Here is a 19,869-nt window from a genome sequence, read left to right as displayed (position 1 = left end):
TCCTTCATTTTCCTTATTACACAATTACATAATTTAAATTCTCCTGAAACTGGCCATATTCTGTTAATATCCTTAAATCAGCCACAGATTCATGGATTGTTTCATTTTCTTTTTTATTTCATTTATAAAATCAGAAACGCTCTGCAATCGCCAGTGGCTTTGGCAAGAGGTGATTTTGGAGAATTTCCACAATCTCAGCAAATGCTCTGTCTGCTGCTTCAACAGGAGCTGTCAGAGTACCCGGCATGTTGTAGGCTTTAGTTCTCATTACACTCAGTAAAACTGACACTTTTTGTTCAAAACTGATACCATTAGCTATCATAATGTGTTCCTGTCTCTCATCACAGCTCAATGCAGGGCCGTCCCACCTATCAAACAAAGCAATTTTCCCCAAACAGCCAGACTTTTATAAACCTTTTTTTTTTTTTTTTTTTGGAATGATCAGTTTTCTCACGGTCCAAGTGGCTGCAGTTTCCTTTTAGTTTTGGACTCTGCAGTTATTCTCTGTTCCACTGTACTCTGGGATTGGGCTTCCCTCCTGGTTACCAATCATTATGTCATCTGCTCTTTACAAAGCCAAAACAATATGAAGAAACAACACAGGCTCCAAATATTTCAAAGGAACAAATTTATTCCAAAGAAATGAGTTTTCCAAATATACACAAGCTTGCATGGCCTAGGTCCATACATATTGCTGCACTGACTGGTTTCCGTCAGTTTCCAATTCAGAGACTAAGGTGAACACACAAAGAGAGAGCTCATAGATGATTTAAAGGGATATTACTCTATATACTACACAACTGCAAAATAAAAATACATAGAATTTTAAAAGGCTTTTGGTCATCATTGGTCACCGTTTCCTGAAAGGAAAGCAGGCAATCTGAGATGGGACTGACAGATGGTAAGTGGATGGTATGACCAGGTTACTATAGTTAGATGCCCGTGTAAGAGTTGAAGACTCATGAGATTCCACGCTGAGACAGGTAAGGTCAAGAGACCTCAGGGTGGGAGCTCTCAGAGGGACTAGAAAGGATCCGTGGTTCATCTGCCTTGTAACTATAACAGTAAATCTTGTGTGGCTGTGTAGAGAGATGGGAATTATTTTATATTCCCTTACCTTGCTTGTGGTACACAGCCCAGTGACAAGCCATTAATTTGTTATGCTATACATTTGGTGATGGTGTGTCTCTGAGATAAAGATGACTGTGTGAGGCAGGATGGGTTTTTTTCCCATTAATATCCACCCTGCAGCTCCCACTGTGACAGTTATTCTCGGGTTTTCTAAGAAGCTCTTCATGCTGGGTAAAGGGCAGCTGAGCTCTTGAAAATATTGAAATCTTGAAAACCTAAGGTTCGTACTGATTTCTCTTGAAGATCTGCAACATGAAGATCTCTTTTCCTTAACAGCCTAGTCAAATAATAATATTTGTCAGAAGTGACAAACGAGATCATTTGTGGTTGAAAGCAAGTAATTAAATGGCAGCTCACAAAGTACAGAGTAAAAACTACAGTTCAAATTTTATTGGAATGAAATTTGATGCTATAGGTTCATAACCATAAATTGAGTAACAGTGCTGTTTTAGAGATGGCACAATGGATAATATAGAGACAAAGTGTAATTTGAATTCATTGATGGGAAAGTTGATTTCATAGATACAATGGGATAAGTGAGTGGCAGTGCCACATTAAGCTCATTCATCTTCTCTTATAGGACAAATTCTCATTGCTGTTTCTTTGTGGGAATTTTTAAAGAATGGATACACCTCTCCTGAGAATGAACAATCATAAAATGTGAACAACACAGACATGTCAGTTACATTGAAAAAGGTCACCTGCTTCTCTTGGTAACTAAGGTAAATTCCAATTTTCTTGGGCTTTTTCTGCACCATGACCCGGGTCCATGGATCTGTTTTTGCCCAATAATCTCTCCCACTGAAACCCAGAGCCCAGAATCCATCTTTAGGGGACAGGGAAAGTTTTCCTTTTCTCTCTATGGATTTTCTGGCCACTCCCAGGTCCCAGTCAGAGCTGCTCACAACATCCACCTCCCAGTAGTGCTTTCCAGAGGAGAATCCTTCAGAGGCCAACACACAGACAGTTGAATCGAACCTCTCTGGATTTGGTGGAACTTTCTGAGGTTGGGCTTCGTGTTTTAAACTCTTATGATCCCCAGCAATTGAGAGGTTGGGGTGGGCTGTGCCTGCATCAAGAGTGATGTTATCTGCAAAGAGAGATTTGGATTCAAGAAAACTTTGTCTCATGAAAGCATAAACTGAAACTTGGGAGATATGGCTTTTGTGCCAATTCCTCCTGTCCTTAGTCAGGCAAAACTCCGATTGATATCGGGTTTTGTTCCATTCTGGCAATGTGGTTAGTGACATATTTAAAGATGTGATATTTGATTGAACTGTACTGAGAAATGGGAGGGGTCCTGAAATGTTTATCTTATTGCTACTCAAATGTATTGTGCCAGATTCTGATATAAGTTATACTGGTAGAAAGAACAGAATGAGTAAGGCCTGAGAGGAAATGGAGTAAAGCTCCAGTTGTTATCTCCATGATAGCAATATGTTCTGTTTCTAAGGTTTTTTTAATTATGAGGATGATTTCTGATTACCAGGATAGGTGTGTATTCTGTTACCTGCATACTTGTAAGTCCTTTTCCAATCTGAAATGAAAGTGAGAAACAACAGACATTCAATTCAAAAGAGCATCTATTACCTATTTTCCTCCTTTTGGCAGCAGAAATATCCCAGGTTGATGATAACTATCAAAGGTAATATCTTTTATTGGACCAACTTCACCCACCTCATCTCTCTAATATTCTGGGACCGACATTGCTATAACTACACTGCAGATAACTGAGATCGTCAGACACAATACAGAGTGACGCACTTGTATAGAAAAGGGAAAGTAAAGCACATTAATGGTACACACACTGTGGTTATTTTACACTTTTGGGACCCATATGTGGCTCTCATGGAGTCACCAGGTCTGTTCCATCCTTCACTCATACCTCAATCTCAAGCAGAGGCAGCAGACCACAAGAAAATATGTGTGGTGATGCTGGGAATGTGGGGAACAGCATTGTCTCTACCTGGACCAGCTGTCTTCCCTGCTATGAGAGAGAGGAAAATGGGCTACAGCAGCAAGGGAGATAGGAGGAGAGGAATACAAGAGAAAGCCCTGCTCCCTCCAAGTAACCTAGAGGGGAGTATGTTAAGAGTTGTGAGGGAGGAGAATGGATAAGATAGAAAAATATCATTGCACAAAGATAACCAAGGTAATCAGATGTTTGTGTGATGATGTTGTACCTGTACTTACTGATATTTCAACTGGGTGACACCGTTCAAAGTCAAATTAACTCAGACCTGCCAGCTCTGTGGGATTTCAGATGACCTCTAATTTGCCAGGTCTATGGGATTTCCCCATAATCCACCAGTTTTCAGATGTTTCTATATGGTAACCCCACTCTGACTGGCTACCTGCCCAACTCCTTTGGCTTACAGCCCATCAGAGCATCTGCACATACTGACAGACAACCTCTTTCCTCAGCAAATGAAGAAGGCTTCTGTGTTCCCATCTCACTGTACGAAAAAGGCGGGAGTGCTCCTGAAGTCCTCAGCCCTTTTATTACTATGCCTGCAAGGAAGGCACCAATCCATGTGGTCTCTGCTACTCCTATCCTCTCTCTATCTCCATCAAGGCCCTTAGGTCAGGAGTGGAAGTGAAGAGATTCCCTCTCTACCAGCCCCCAAAGAAATATAGGTGCACCTCTCAGGCGTGGCCAGTGTGAGAGGGATTGGACGGGATCCCACACTCTTCAAGCTTTGCAGGAGTGTGTGTCTTACCCTCCCCAGACCTCAGGGGGCCAGGAGAGTGGTGGTGGAGAAGATACAATTGATATACCAAAAAAATCAGCAAGGGTAATAGAATATTTCAAATTTTGAGTGTGGGACACCCATACACAGTCACTATCTCACAGGACATGTTCCTACTGCCATTATTGACATCAATGGCAAATTCCAAGTCACATATTTAGAGACACATTGTCAAGGCCTAACTCCCTCTATATTCACAGACATGTAAGGACTTATTTGGGGTGAAATTCATCCCTGCACAGCAAGCAAGTGCTAGGATTCTGCAGCACAAGATACTCAGATGCTCCCTATTTTGAAGGGATGTGTGGGATATAAGTGACACATGGCTCATTGCATAGGAGAGACTTTCACCAAATGGGAACAGGAATTGATCTGCAACATTCATCTCTCCATCCTAGCAAATTTTAATAAAATAATATTTAACAACAACAAAGATCCTTTAGTTCCCTTATTCCATTAATGGCTATTAGCCAGGATGGGTAAACAATGGTGTCCCTAGACTCTGTTTGTCAGAGGGTGGAGATGGATGGCAGGAGAGAGATCACTTGATCATTGCCTGTTAGTTCCACTCCCTCTGGGGCACCTGGCTTTGGCCACTGTCGGTAGACAGGATACTAGGCTAGATGGACCTTTGGTCTGACCCGGTACGGCCGTTCTTATGTTCTAACTGTGAGAACTTCATTTCTATTTGTATCACTGTTCCACCATGGAATTGAATTAAATTTTACATTCAAAGAATCAACACACACTTACTCAGTTCTCTTTGGAGTTCATCTGCAAAGAAAAAAAAAATTAATGCACACACCTTGTGAATTTCAGTTGGGCTAACTAGCAGATATTACGCCTCTCCCAAAAAGCTTCTAATTTGATACCTCACAGCAATTATGTTGCAAGAGTCCAAACCATACTCATCCCCCTACTGTAAAACACGTTGATAAATCCTGTCACCGCAATAAAGGAAATTCGGAATATTTTCACTGCTTTAGAGATGCTACTCACTGCCTTTTTCTGGAGTCCAAAAACAAGACATGAGATTAATTAAAAGATTATTAGGGGAAAAAATAGTTTTGCTCCCAAACTTCTAACAGTGAGCCCTGCACAGCTCTTTATAATGTTTTACTAGTATAGTCAGTTTAATAGAACTCTATTGAAGAAGAACCAATACAAAGTTACGTTTTGCTGCTTTGGTAGTCATCTTTTCTTGCACTCATTTGTGTGTGTGTGTGTGTGTGTGTGTGTGTGTAATGGGTTAACAAATACACACAAATATTACATTCTAACCACTTCCGAAGCCTTCAATATGAAACACCCCACATATTACACTGTCACACACTCCCAACTGCTATCCCCATGCTCAGTATCCAACCAGACTCATCTGCCAGCCATCAAGGGCCTCTGAATAAACCTCACCCCATGAAGAGAAAATCCCAAACCTTCTCTCAGCATGAGTCTCTCAGGAAACGCTACAGACTCCTTGTCTTCTCATGGAGACTGTTCTCACAACCCATCACTCCCATCTGCTAATCTCTTTTCATCAACACACTGACAATCATCAATCTCTCTTGTATTCACAGTTCTTATCCCCCAAAACATCTCCCTCAAATATTACACAACCAGACATCCTCCAAGCAACAGAAGTCAATGGAAATGAACCTTTTTGATTCTGGAGACTTCCTGAAAAACAAAAAGAAAACGAAAACCATGTTTTTAACCCTGTACTTCCAATTTTGTCTCCATAGTACACAGAAGTAAAGTAATAACCAAAATGAAGACAATGTTTGGTAATTTATTAAACATTGTAAGTACAGAAATAGCAAAATGCAAGAATCAAATCCAATGGTATTTGTATACCACGGCAGATTCCTAGATTCCAATGCCAGAAGAGACCATTGTGATTATATATCCTGAATTCTGGGATAAGATAGGCCACAGAACTCCCCCAAAGTGCCTGGACTACTGTCATGGATGGATATAAACTGTTCAGGAAGTACAGGCAGGGCAGAAAAGGTGGGGGAGTTGCACTGTATGTAAGAGAGCAGTATGACTGCTCAGAGCTCCGGTATGAAACTGCAGAAAAACCTAAGAGTCTCTGGATTAAGTTTAGAAGTGTGAGCAACAAGGGTGATGTCGTGGTGGGACTCTGCTATAGACCACCAGACCAGTGGGATGAGGTGGACGAGGCTTTCTTCCAGCAACTAACTGAAGTTCAGGCCCTGGTTCTCATGGGAGACTTCAATCACCCTGATATCTGCTGGGAGAGCAATACAGCGGTGCACAGACAATCCAGGAAGTTTTTGGAAAGTGTAGGGGACAATTTCCCAGTGCAAGTGCTGGAGGAACCAACTAGGGGTAGAGCTCTTCTTGCCCTGCTGCAAACAAACCAGGAAGAATTAGTAGGGGAAGCAAAAGGGGATGGGAACCTGGGAGGCAGTGACTATGAGATGGTCGAGTGCAGGATCCTGACACAAGGAAGAAAGGAGAGCAGCAGAATATGGACCCTGGACTTCAGAAAAGCAGACTTTGACCCCCTCAGGGAACTCTTGGACAGAATCCCCTGGGAGAATAACATGAGAGGGAAAGGAGTCCAGGAGAGCTGGCTGTATTTTAAAGAATCCCTAATGAGGTTACAGGAACAAACCATCCCGATGTGTAGAAAGAATAGTAAATATGGCAGGCAACCAGCTTGGCTTAACAGTGAAATCCTTGCGGATCTTAAACACAAAAAAGAAGCTTACAAGAAGTGGAAGACTGGACAAATGACCAGAGAGGAGTATAAAAATATTGCTCAGGCATGCAGGAGTGAAATCAGGAAGGCCAAACCACACTTGGAGTTGCAGCTAGCAAGAGATGTTAAGAGTAACAAGAAGGGTTTCTTCAGGTATGTTAGCAACAAGAAGAAAGCCAAGGAAAGTGTGGGCCCCTTACTGAAAGAGGGAGGCAACCTAGTGACAGAGGATGTGGAAAAAGCTAATGTACTCAATCCTTGTTTTGCCTCTGTCTTCACAAAAAGGTCAGCTCCCAGACTGCTGCACTGGTCAGCACAGCTGGGGGAGGAGGTGACCAACCCTCTGTGGAGAAAGAAGTGGTTTGGGACTATTTAGAAAAGCTGGATGAGAACAAATCCATGGGGCCGGATGCGCTGCATCTGAGGGTGTTAAAAGAGTTGGCAGAGGTGATCGCAGAGCTATTGGCCATTATCTTTGAAAATTCATGGTGATTGGGGGAGGTCCTGGATGACTGGAAAAGGGCTAATGTAGTGCCCATCTTTAAAAAAGGGAAGAAGGAGGATCCGGGAAATTACAGGCCAGTCAGCCTCACCTCAGTCCATGGAAAAATCATGGAGCAGGTCCCCAAGGAATTAATTCTTAGAAGAGAGGAAAGTGATCAGGAACAGTCAGCATGGATTCACCAAGGGCAAGTCATGCCTGACTAACCTAATTGACTTCTATGAAAAACTAACTTACTCTGTGGATGAGGGGAAAGCAGTGTATGTGTTATTCCTTGACTTTAGGAAAGCTTTTGATACGGTTTCCCACAATATTCTCACCAGCAAGTTAAAGAAGTATGGGCTGGATGAATGGACTATAAGGTGGATAGAAAGCTGGCTAGATCGTTGCGCTCAACGGGGAGTGATCAATGGCTCCATGTCTAGTTGGCAGCCAGTATCAAGCGGAGTGCCCCAAGAGTCGGTCCTGGGGCCGGTTTTGTTCAATATCATCATTAATGATCTGGAGGATGGTGTGGACTGCACCCTCAGCAAGTTTGCAGATGACACTAAACTGGGAGGAGTGGTTGATATGCTGGAGGTAGGGATAGCATACAGAGGGACCTAGACAAATTAGAGGATTGGGCCAAAAGGAATCTGATGAGGTTCAACAAGGACAAGTGCAGAGTCCTGCGCTTTGGACGGAAGAATCCCATGTACTGCTACAGACCAGGGACCGAATGGCTAGGCAGCAGTTCTGCAGAAAAGGACCTAGGGGTTACAGTGGACGAGAAGCTGGATATGAGTCAATAGTGTGCCCTTGTTGCCAAGAAGGCTAACGGTATTTTGGGCTATATAAGTAGGGGTATTGCCAGCAGATTGAGGGACGTGATCGTTCCCCTCTATTCAACATTGGTGAGGCCTCATCTGGAGTACTGTGTCCAGTTTTGGGTCCCACACTACAAGGATGTGAAAAAATTGCAAAGAGACCAGCGGAGGGCAACAAAAATGATTAGGGGGCTGGAGCACATGATTTATGAGGAGAGGCTGAGGGAATTGGGATCGTTTAGTCTGCAGAAGGGAAGAATGAGGGAGGATTTGATAGCAGCCTTCAACTACCTGAAGGGGGGTTCCAAAGAGGATGGATCTAGACTCTTCTCAGTGATGGCAGATGACAGAACAAGGAGTAATGGTCTCAAGTTGCAGTGGGGGAAGTTTAGGTTGGCTATTAGGAACAACTTTTTCACTAGGAGGGTGGTGAAGCACTAGAATGGATTACCTAGGGAGGTGGTGGAATCTCCTTCCATAGAGGTTTTTAAGGTCAGGCTTGACAAAGCCCTGGCTGGGATGATTTAGTTGGGATTTGGTCTTGCTTTGAGCAGGGGATTGGCCTAGATGACCTCCTGAGGTCCCTTCCAACCCTGATATTCTATGATTCTATGATTCAAAGTAATTCCTAGAGACCCTTGGTAAATTTTTCCAATGGTTAATTACCCTGACCATTAAAAATTTACTAATTATTTCCAGTCTGAATTTGTCTAGCTTCAGCTTGTAACCCTAGATCGTGTTATACCTTCCTCTGCTAGATTGAAGAGCCCATTAGCAGAGAAAGACATAACATGATCCAATGGAAGTTGAAATTTGACAATGTCAGACTGGATATTAGAGCTGATTGGGAATGTTTTCAAAGAAACGGTCTTTATCTGAAAAATGTTGATTCTTCATAACTGAAACTGATTGGGAAATAGTATTCTGTTTACTGAAACAATGAATCAAAAAGCTTTTCATAAACGAAGGTTTGAGTTTTTTAAAACATCCCGAAGGGGGGGTTCACCCACCACCGATGGCAATGGGCTTTTAATACATTTCAAAATCTGTATGAGGAGTTTGATATCCTAAAAACAAGCTATTTTTTTATTTACAAATGTATTTTTGTTTGTTTGCTTGTTTTCTCTTTTTTAATGTCAGGTATATGTTAAATGTTTCCTACACTCTAAACCAAAAATATTTTGAACAATTTCTTTGATACTTTAAAAAAAATCTTCCCATAAGAAAGAAACAGATGGAAGCAAATATTAAATGAACAACTAAGGCCCCCAAGGTGGATAAAAATCAATGATTTTATTACAAAATCAGACTTCTTTAATTTAAATCAGATTTTTAAACATTTAAATTTAAAACTTTTTTTATATAAACCTATTTAAAATAAAATTTGAAGGCACCTGTGACATTGCACTCCATATGCTTTATGGAAGTATGCTTATGAATATGACATAACTGGAATATGCTTTATGCTAAATACCCATTGTACGGTGTCATTAGAAAGCCTATAATCTACTCAGTGTGTTCATCCTATTTGTTTGCATGTATTATTTCTATGTCCGGAGTTAGGAAAATAAGCTATAAACTGGTATTACTGAAACATATTGAATGGAAGCCATTAAGGATGCTTCAGAATCAATGAACTGTAAATGGCTCTGTTTACTTCCTCTGTACATGTAGGCCAGGCCAAAAGAATGGAGGCTTGGGTCTCAGAGCACATGTGACCATGTTACATGATACTAAAATCCATCTTAAATCTGGTACTTTTCCATTTAGAAGGAGGGGTGGGGACCCAGAGAGACAAAAGTTTCCTGCCTTGTGCCAAAGCTATAAAAGGGGGTGGAGCAGAACAAAGGAGGTGGACAGTTATGAGAAAATCCCTAGTTACCACCTGAGATGGTTGCTGGAACTAACAAGGACTCTACCAGGGGAAAGGATTGGGCCCAGACTAGGAAAGAGTCTAGTCTGTGAAAGAAGCTTATTGGAACATCTCTAAGGGTGAGATATTACGTGTGATCAATTTCTTAATGTATTAGGCTTAGATTTGCGTGTTTTTGCTTTATTTTGCTTAGTGACTTACTTTGTTCTGCCTGTTATTACTTGAAACCACTTAAATCCTACTTTTTATACTTAATAAAATCATTGTTATTTATTAATGAACCCAGAGTAAGTGATTAATATCTGAGGGAGCAAACAGTTGTGCATCTCTCTCTATCAGTGTTATAGAGGGCGGACAATTCATGAGTTTACCCTGCATAAGCTTTATACAGAGTAAAATGGATTTATGTGGGGTTTGGATCGCATTGGGAGCTGGATGTCTGGGTGCTGGAGGCAGAGAACCTGCTGAGATGTTTTCACCTAAAGCCTGCAGTTTTGGGGGCGTGATCAAAACCCTGGGTCTGTGTTGCAGCAGGCTAGCATGCCTGGCTCAAAAAGGCAGGGTTCTGGAGTCCCAAGCTGGCAGGGAAAATGGGCTCAGAGGTAATCTCTGCACATCAGGTGACAGTCCCAAAGGGGTCTCTGTGACTGAACCCATCACAGCACCAATTCATGTTGGCTCTGCTACTCCTCTCCCCTCTCTAGCTCCATCAAGCCCCTTAGGTCAGGAGTGGAAGTGAAGAGATTCCCTCTCTACCAGCCCTCAAAGACATGGAGGTGCACCCCTCAGGCCTTGCCAGTGTGACAGGCATTGGAGGAGATCCCACAGTCCTCAAGCTTTGCAGAAGCGTGTGTCTTGCCCTCCCCAGACCTCAAGAAGGGGCTGGAGGATGGTGGTGGTGAAGACACAATTGATATACCAAAAAATCAGCAAGGGTAATAGAATATTTCAAATTTTGAGTGTGGGATACCCACACACAGTCACTATCTCACAGGACATGTTCCTACTGCCATTATTGACATCAATGGCAAATTCCAAGTCCCATATTTAGAGACACATTGTCAGGGCCTAACTCCCTTTATATTCACGAACATGTAAGGACTTATTTGGGGTGAAATTCATCCCTGCATAGCGAGCAAGTGCTAGGAATCTGCAGCACAAGATACTCAGATACTCCCTATTTTGAAGGGATGTGTGGGATATAAGTGACACATGACCCATTGCATAGGAGAGACTTTCACCCAATGGGAGCAGGAATTGATCTGCAGCATTCATCTGTCCATCCTAGCAAATTTTATCAAAATAACATTTAACAACAACAAAGATCCTTCAGTTTCCTTATTTCTAAGTGTGAGAATTTTATTTCTATTTGCATCACCTTTTCACCATGGAATTGAATTAACTTTTACATTCAAAGAATTGACACACACTTACTCAGTTCTACTTGGAATTCATCTGCAAAGCAAAAAAAATATATTCTTTTAATTCACACACCTTGTGAATTTCAGTTGGGTTAGCTAGCAGATATTACATCTCTCCCCAAAAGTTTCTAATACGATACATCCCACCAATTATATTGCAAGAGTCCAAACCATATTCATCCCTCTACTGTAAAACACCTCAGTAAATCTCATCACTGCAATAAAGGAAATTCTAAATATTGTCACTGCTTTAGAGATGCTACACACTGCTTCTTTCTGGAGTCCAAACTCAAGACGTGAGATTAATTAAAAAATTATTAGGGGAAAAAATAGTTTTGCTCCCATACGTCTAACAGTGAGCCTCGCACAGCTCTTTATAGATGTTTTACTAGTATAGTCAATTTAACAGAACTGTATTGAAGAAGAACCAATTCAAAGTTACTTTTTTCTGCTTTGGTTGTTATCTTTTATTGCAGTCATTTGTATTTCTGTGTGTTTAATGGGTCAATAAATACTCACAAATATTAAATTTTAACCTCTTCCAAAGCCTTCAATATGAAACACCCCACATATTCCACAGTCACACAATCCCAACTGCTATCCCCATGCTCAGTATCCAACCAGACTCATCTGCCAGCCATCACAGGCTTCTGAATAAACCTCACCCCATGAGGGAGGAAATCCCAAACCTTCTCTTAGCATGGAAACTATACAGACTCCTTGTCTTCTCATGGCAACTGCTCTCACAACCCATCACTCCCATCTGCTAGTCTCTTTTCATCAACACACTGACAATCATCAATCTCTCTTGTATTCATGGTTCTTGTCCCCCAAAACATTGCAAATCATATAATTGATGACACATTGTCAGCGCCTCATTCCTCCTATATTCACATATGTGTTATGACTGATTTAGGGTAAAATTCATTCCTGGAGAGAGAGAGAAAGACTAGACCTGTACAGCACAAGGTACACACCTATACCCTATTTTGAAGGGCTAGCTGGGATTTAAGTGATGAATAACCCATTCCACAGGGGAGATTTTTCACACAATGAGAGCAGGAATAGGGCTGTAGCACTGATCTTTTCAACTTTTTCTTATCAACTCTCTCTGATGCTAAAAATCAATGAGGGAAAATTTTAAATCTATTTTTCTCTTCAGAAAGCAAACCCTGAATGTGGCAGAGATTGGCTCAGACACGGCCCATAACTAAACTGAGTCCAAAACAATCAGCTCTATTTCTTACTAGCTACAGCCTCAGGTCAGCAAAGAAACTAAAGCACCTCTTTAGTTTACAGCACATGTTTGACTTCTTCAATGGAACTATGCCTGTAAGTAAGGTAAAGCATCTGCTTCAGTGTCTTTCACATCTGGGCTATAGAGATTAAAGGAACATGGGGCACTCCCTTCTGAAGAGACGCTGCCCCTTTGCATCATGCGGCCTAAGGACAAGAGAGACTGAGTCCCATTCTCACACATGGCAGAGCAGTCTCCCATCAAATTTAGCTTGGCCAGATTTCACATTTTATGATGTGATGGGACACAAAACGTTTTAAAGTTGTTCTTTTTTTCAACATTCTTTGGACACCAGAACTGGACACAGTGTCCAGTAATGGTCTAAACAGTGCTTGTATACAGCAGTATTATCACCTGTCAATTGCTACTTGATATTCCTAGGCATAGCCATCCAAAGATCTGGACCATTTTTGCTACTGGAAAATTCACCCTTAGGCATTTTCACTGGTAATTTCACCAATGCATTATCCTTTGGGGGGCAGTTTTAGTTTGTGTATGGCACTGTACAGAAGCCAGGCTGATGGAGGCTGCACTGAGGATGCACTTCTGGCTAGCACCATCTACTTTTTGTCAGTGCTGACCCATTGTGGAAGGTTTAATCCAGATACTATTCATAGGGTGCACTTCATCCTAAAAGAACAAGAATTCCAGTGCTGCAGTACTTTTTTTTGTTTGTTTGCTTGTTCTCCTTATAATCAGGTTTCCAGCAGAGCTAGTCAAAAATGGTAATTCTTTTCTTTGAAAATTTCATTGTTTTGTTTGAATTTTTAGTGGAATTTTCAAACAGAAGAAGATTGAAAAGAGAGGAAAAATGTTGGTTTTCCCCCACTTTGTCTCCCTCAGAAAGGGAGGGGGGGGGGGGAAAAAAGTAGAAGAAAACTAAATAAACCTAAAAACATTTGAAAACAGAATTTGGCTTTGCATGTTTCATCAAGAAATCCCAAAATATCTGGACAAAGTGAAAACTTTTCTCACAAATTTTCACTTCTGTTGAAAAGCCATTTTTAATTGAAAAATGTTTGGATGCAGGTATTTTTGGCCATCTGTAGTTTCAAATGTGAATACTCTTGTTTATTAATTCAACATTCATTTGCCATGAGCAGCTGAGCTCTGGCCTGCCCCTGGTGCATGCTGTATGCAAGGGGGGAAGAAAGGGGAATCTCCTATGACCCTTTTACTCTGCTGATTAGCTGAATAGGATCTACCCCAGAATGTGCTGTCAATGAGGTGCATACACTGTGGAGACCAGAGTCCTGCCCTGTGTGTTCGCAAATGAAGATATACTATAGCCTGTGTATAAAAGACACTTGAACTTACCCTGACTCTGCTTCCAAGCAACTCTATGTCCTGGCAATAAATAAAATAATAATAAATAATTATAATCAATACTAATTAACAATTACAATGACCTGATATTTTATTAATGTGTTAAATAAAACTATTTTCTATGAGGTTTATTTTGAAAAAATGAGTATTTAAAAATAACATTGTATATTACCACAGGGATGTATGTATGGCACTTTTCACGTAATTAAAAGGACCAGGTCTCTATTATTGGGAGTGTGTGCTCATAATAAAATGAAAATAAAACATAAATAAAAAGTAGTCCATAACAACACTACCACATGGGCCAAGAATGAGATTTGAGACCAGGACTTACAGCATGAGCTATAGCAGTAAATCAGTCTGTATGCTGCAGTAGTGGACCAGGCACTAAAGTGGGACAAAGTCCCCCCAACACCCTATTTGTGGCTACAAGACTATGGTGGTAGATGTAACACACACCTACTCAGTGGTGCACTAAATCCCCCTCTAGTGGTGGCTGGGATGAATCAAGAGCTTTATGAGTAGTGCTGGGTGAATAATGTTTTTTTCGGATTTTTCTTCTTCAGAAAAGACCAGTCAAATAGAGCAGTGGTTCAGAAGTGGATTCCCCGGACCTCTGGGATGAGTGGGGTCTACCCTGGTTTATGTGAGGGTCTGTCCCTTAAGGAGTACTGCAGTGGGACCAGAATGTGCCAGAAAAATATTCTGGCACTTTTGCTGCATGGCAGGATGCCATTTTGTTCTCAAAATGGCATTTTCATACAGTGTTACCTCTCACACACCATGCGTTAAAGGTCATGCTGCTGGGGGGCATTTCCACACTGTCGGGGGCATTTTGGTACCACCAGTACTTGCCCATTCAGAACAACACCACAAAATAATTTAAGTTAAAGTTAAAATCAGTCTGATGTGATAACTTGTAATGATTGCTGACTGTTTATTTTTGGTTCCTTTGTAATTCTTATTTTAATTACAAAACATATATTTTAAAATAATAAATTAACCTAACAGAATAATAATAACAACAACATGAAACTTATGTATAAAAATGAAAGTGGTCCAGGAAATTTAGTCAGATGCCACAGGAGTGCTTGCAGGAAAAAAGTTTGGGAACCACTGATAGAGCACTAAAGGCAGCTAACAATACACAGGGCTTTCCCAATAATGTTTTTCCATGGAAGCAATTGTAGTAGCTGCCCCCAGGGGTGTTATTCAGTAGTGAATGGGAGGGAAGGTGGAGTGTGGGTCATCATGAATGGGAGACTGTCCATTAGAGGGTGCCTATCACACAGTATATCTATGAAGATGGGTCTCATACAATGAGTTGCATTGACAACTCCAATTTATACTGATGAAAAGCAAAACATTTTGCATTTGCTTTCAAGAAAACTATGGAAAGTGTAATGGACTATACATATTATTATGAGAAAGAAATAGGTTTTCATATTTTTACATATTGATTTTAAATAATTAAGTGATGAAATATCATATCTACCTTCTTCTGCACTGATGAGTGTTCCTTCAAAAAAGAGCAAAGCAACACAGAGACGGTTAGAATGTTTAACAGAAATATCACATATGAGCACTGACAATCTACATCGAATATTTATTGCAGCATTTTCATATTATCCCCAGAAATATCCCTCTGCTATTTAATATTATGGACATATGGGCCAGATCTTCAGCTGGTATAAACTGGTCCAATGACATGAAAATGTGGGTCTGGCATGGACCTCGAGAGATCAGCAAGTCCAATTCCCTGAAGTAAGGCAGGGCCAAGTAAACCTAGACCATCACTGACAGCTGTTTGTCCAACCTGTTCTTAAAAACATCCAGTGATGGGGACTTCACAACCTCCTTCCAGAGCTATTCCAGAGCTTAACTAGTTTTAGAATTAGAAAGATTTTCCTAATATCTAACCTAAATCTCCCTTGCTGCAGATTAAATCCATTGCTTCTTGTTCTACCTTCAGTGCACATGAAGAACAACTGATCACCATCCTCTTTATAGCAGCCCTTAACATATTTGAAGACTGTTATCAGATCCCCCCCCCCTACTCTTCTTTTCTCAAACTGAGGGTCAGGCTCAAAACATTCAAAGTAATAAACACTTGTTCTTTGTTTTCCAAAAGTTCTTTATTCCAGAAATGTCTCGTGGTTGGATCTGGTCCTCACCCATGGCTAGTGTAGTCTGGCGTGTATGAGGTTAAGGTGTCATGAATAGGACAGGAATTTAGCAGAAACTGACCCTGAATTAATGAGAGACCTACTGTGTCACCTCCCGTGGCCAGGTTTTTAAAAGAGTTCAGCACCCAACACAACCTTTGAAAATCTGCACTCAAGTTACTCCTGTCTAGGATCAAGCATGATGCCTAAGGGTACGTCTACACTACAGTCAGGAGGTACAATGGCAGCATGTGTAGACATAGCTGAACTAGCTTTGATGTATCCAGCTTGCTAAAAGTAGCAATGTAGTCAAGGCAGCATGGAAGGCTGCATGGGCTAGCCACCCGAGTACAATCCCACCCAGGACCCTAGGTATGTACTAAGTAGCTCAAGTACACCTAAGTAAGCTGTATTGGCTGTGCAATGGGATGTATTTCAGCCTAGAATCCCCTGTAGACTATGTACTACAAGTCCACCCTTGGGCATTCCCCTGACATCACAATTTAAAGACAGCTGTATAGAGCTGCATGGGGCTATGCTGTGCCTACGCCAGGGGAATCCTCTAACTCAACTGCAACCATTGTATGTTGCCTTAGTAGTGCATTGGGGCCGGAATCAAGTGTCCTCATTTGCATACTGAGAGTGCATTTACTCTTAGATGTCTTCAGCCTTGCCCATTTTCTGCCTGCACTGTCTATTGTTTACCTTGTGTTACTCTGTATTTCTTTACTGCTCCCAGGATCCCAGGCATGTTCAGGGGCCATTGTCTCTTGTGTCTGTCTCTTCCTCCCTCCCTCTCTATGCTGGGACAGTTCCTGGGAGGGAGAGTGTAACTGTCTCATTGAAACACACAACATGGTACCTTTCTGAGTCCAGTCCCTTCCTCTTTGCTTTGGGACAGAGCGGCTATGCACTGACCCATACTTAAGGATCATGGTTAAGTCAAAATCTAACCCTTTAGGAGTATCAGTGTTCTTAAACTATGGAAGGGAAATGTAATTTTAATGTCTCAAAAACTGCTGAGGGGATTTTTCCTAAAATTTCCAAAAAAAGTATGGAACCGATTGACTAATTCACTGGTTACATACTCATCTGGGAAATTAGTAGTCACCACAAATATTATTTTTTTCTGCTTACCTTTTGTGTTTGTTATATATATACACATATATGTTATATCTGAATAAACATAAACACTTGGCAAAACTTTACATTGATCTGCCCCATTGGTTACCTTTTTCAGGATCTCTCCTTCTGTTTCCTAAAATAAACGTCAGAGATAATATATGAAAACACCCATGGAGATGCAAATAGCAATTACTCATTACCTAAAACCCTACAGCCTTTAAATTCTAAAGCCCCATAGATAGGGAGCAGTGTGTGTTTATTAAACAGAATCTCAGTGTTATTCAATAGAAATTGCCAACCAGGGTAATAAGTCTACTATATATTTTAAAGTGAGCTGCACAAAGGACTATAACTCAGTGTTGCAATGCCTTATCTCTAGGTGCCCTGCCTCCCAGTGCAGTGTACAATCTAGAGTTAGGCACCCACGCTCCCTAAACAATGCGTGGGGAGAGTTAGGTGCTTAAGAATGGGCTACACAAAAGCCAGCATGCTGTGAAGGGAATACCTAAGCTAGCCAATAGGAAATGCTGAGGAGAAGGGAGTGGCTGAAGTCCACTGAGGACCGACAGTCATGAGCCCTCTCTGAGAGCTAGAGGTCTAAACACCACCTTTTACTAACAAATCTGGGTTCAAGTCCCTTCTCTGCCTGAGAGGAGCAGGGGTGTGACCTTTATCCCAGAATACCCCAGTGGTTAGGGCGCTCCCCTGAAAAGGGTTGTGGGGGAGGCTACAGCCCAGTGTCAACTTTCTGCTCCTGTCAGGCAGAAGGGGGAGTTGAATCTGGGTCTCGAACATTTGGGGTGAGTGGTCTAACTAGCGAGCTAACGGCTATAAGGGCATTAGTGACACCTCCTCTTATGGCATCATTTTGTGCAAGGCCTGCTCTGGTGGGCAATGCCTAGTCTGACTATCCTGCTGAGGCTTAGGTGTGAGCTTAGGCACCTGGTCCCCTGCACTTAGGTGGCTTTGCATATGCCAGCAGCAGAAACGTAGGCATCATGGGGATTTTTCCAATGGAAATGCAGGTGTTGAGGGACTTCAGACAATTACAGGGTCAGGTGGCAGTAGAGAGGGGTTTTGAGGACCTGAATTTTGGATGTAGGTATCTAAAGTGCCTAAACCCCTTTGTGGATCTAGCCCCAGGTCGGTAGCTATAACTTCCTCTTTCCCAATTTAGCAAACTGCATCATGCAGAAAAAGAAATGTGTCTACACTAGGTGAGGAAAGCTCTAAAGGGACATGGGTTACGGTTAGGGTTACGGCACTGGCTGGGTAGCTTGCTTGCCATGATAAGAGTTCAGTGTGTCAGTCCTGATTAAAACGCTTAAGGATACCCACGCACTATGGCCCCAATCCCATATCCTTCCAGGCAGACCCTGATGGTGTGTGGAACAATTGCCAGGATCAAGGCCTATGGTTCCACCTGTGTATTTGGGATTCCTGGAACACCCATCCTCTAGCACCAGCTTTTCACTTCCGTCTTCCTCCTGGTGAACGTCCAGAAGGGCTGTCACCACCCCACACCACCACCACTCAAGAAAGGATTTGAGCAAGAGGATATTGCCTCCCTGAGGCAGTGTTAGGTCTCAGACACTGTGGACATGTCTACACTAGAAACTTAAGTCGACCTATATTAGGTCAACCTTCAGGCACCACAGCAATTACTGCAGTGGTTCATGTCCACACTGCCCTCCTTTGGTCGGTGGTGCACATCCTCACCATGAGCTCTTCCACTGACCTAAGAGGGTTCTTAGCTCAGCTCACAGCTCTCTGCCAGGAGCCCAGCTACCTCAGGGTCCCTGCCACATGCCCCCTCCCAGCTCTCCAGCCTGCTGTGAGCCCAGCAGGTTCCCCCTACTCCCCCCACCTGGTTTTGCAAACCCTGCTGGAAGCATGGCAGCCGCCCGGGCACTTAGCTGCGCAGTCCCCACCAGGAGCAGAGCTGCCTCCTGGCTTCCTGCCAGCTGTCCTCCCCCACCCCTGTTCTCAGTTCCATGCTCCCCACTGGCAGCCCAGCTACCCCCCATCCCTGCTCTCTGCTCTGCACTCCTCGCTGGGAGCACAGCAGCCCCCCTGTGCTCTCAGCTCCATGCTCCCCAACAAGAGTGGGACAGTTGTTTGTTCTCTCGCCTCCATACTCCCCGCTGTGAATGGGACAACCGCCCAGACACCCAGTGGGGATCTGGGAGCCTTGGTGCAGCTAGGCTCCCAGCAGGAAGCAGGGAGCTGGGACCTCTGGATCAGCTCTGGGCGGGAAGCAAAGAGCCTGGGCAACAGCCCGGCTGGGAGCAGGGAACGGGGAGCGAGGGGACAGCCTGGCTTGGAGCAGGGAGCCTGGGGAGCAGCCCGGCTGGGAGCGGGAGGACTTTTTTGTCAATTTCACGCAACTGTCTACACGGGCACTGTATTACCATAACTAAATTGACATCAGCCCTATGCCTCTCGTGGAGGTGGAGTTATTATGTCAGTTTAGCAGGGCACTTACATCAGTCGAGTAAGGCTGTAGTGTGTATACTGACATAGTTAGGTTGACTTAAGCTGCCTTATGTCAACCTAACTGTTTAGAGCAGATCAGGTCTAAAAGAGAGCTGGCTTTGTACCTGACATTATTGTCAGTGTCAGAAGAAACCTTGCCCTAGCCCTTCCCCAAAGCATAGAGTTTACCAGGGGAAATGCCACCAAATATATGCTGAAATTGCTCCTGGTCTTGGAGCACCCTATCAATTGGGTATGGGGAGATGTTGTTTT

At 42.6% G+C, this 19,869-nt stretch overlaps 1 protein-coding gene across 1 annotated transcript; it reads right to left on the bottom strand.

Moving 5' to 3' along the window:
- Positions 1 to 613: 613 nt before the first annotated feature.
- On the bottom strand, positions 614 to 17,347 carry LOC135972182 (butyrophilin subfamily 1 member A1-like). The gene is made up of 8 exons (XM_065571516.1): positions 17,228 to 17,347; positions 15,327 to 15,350; positions 13,823 to 13,852; positions 11,222 to 11,242; positions 5,535 to 5,555; positions 4,635 to 4,655; positions 2,642 to 2,668; positions 614 to 2,221 (listed from the first exon to the last, which is right to left on the bottom strand). The coding sequence occupies exons 1-8, from the start codon at positions 17,316 to 17,318 to the stop codon at positions 1,692 to 1,694; spliced, it is 765 nt and encodes a 254-aa protein (XP_065427588.1). The 5' UTR covers positions 17,319 to 17,347; the 3' UTR covers positions 614 to 1,691.
- Positions 17,348 to 19,869: the final 2,522 nt, after the last annotated feature.

This window comes from Chrysemys picta, chromosome 17 (genome assembly GCF_011386835.1).
Source record: "Chrysemys picta bellii isolate R12L10 chromosome 17, ASM1138683v2, whole genome shotgun sequence".
NCBI classification, from domain to species: Eukaryota; Metazoa; Chordata; order Testudines; family Emydidae; genus Chrysemys; species Chrysemys picta.
The sequence above is the reverse complement of the archived record's forward strand: the minus strand, read 5'-3'. Positions and strand labels throughout refer to the sequence as shown.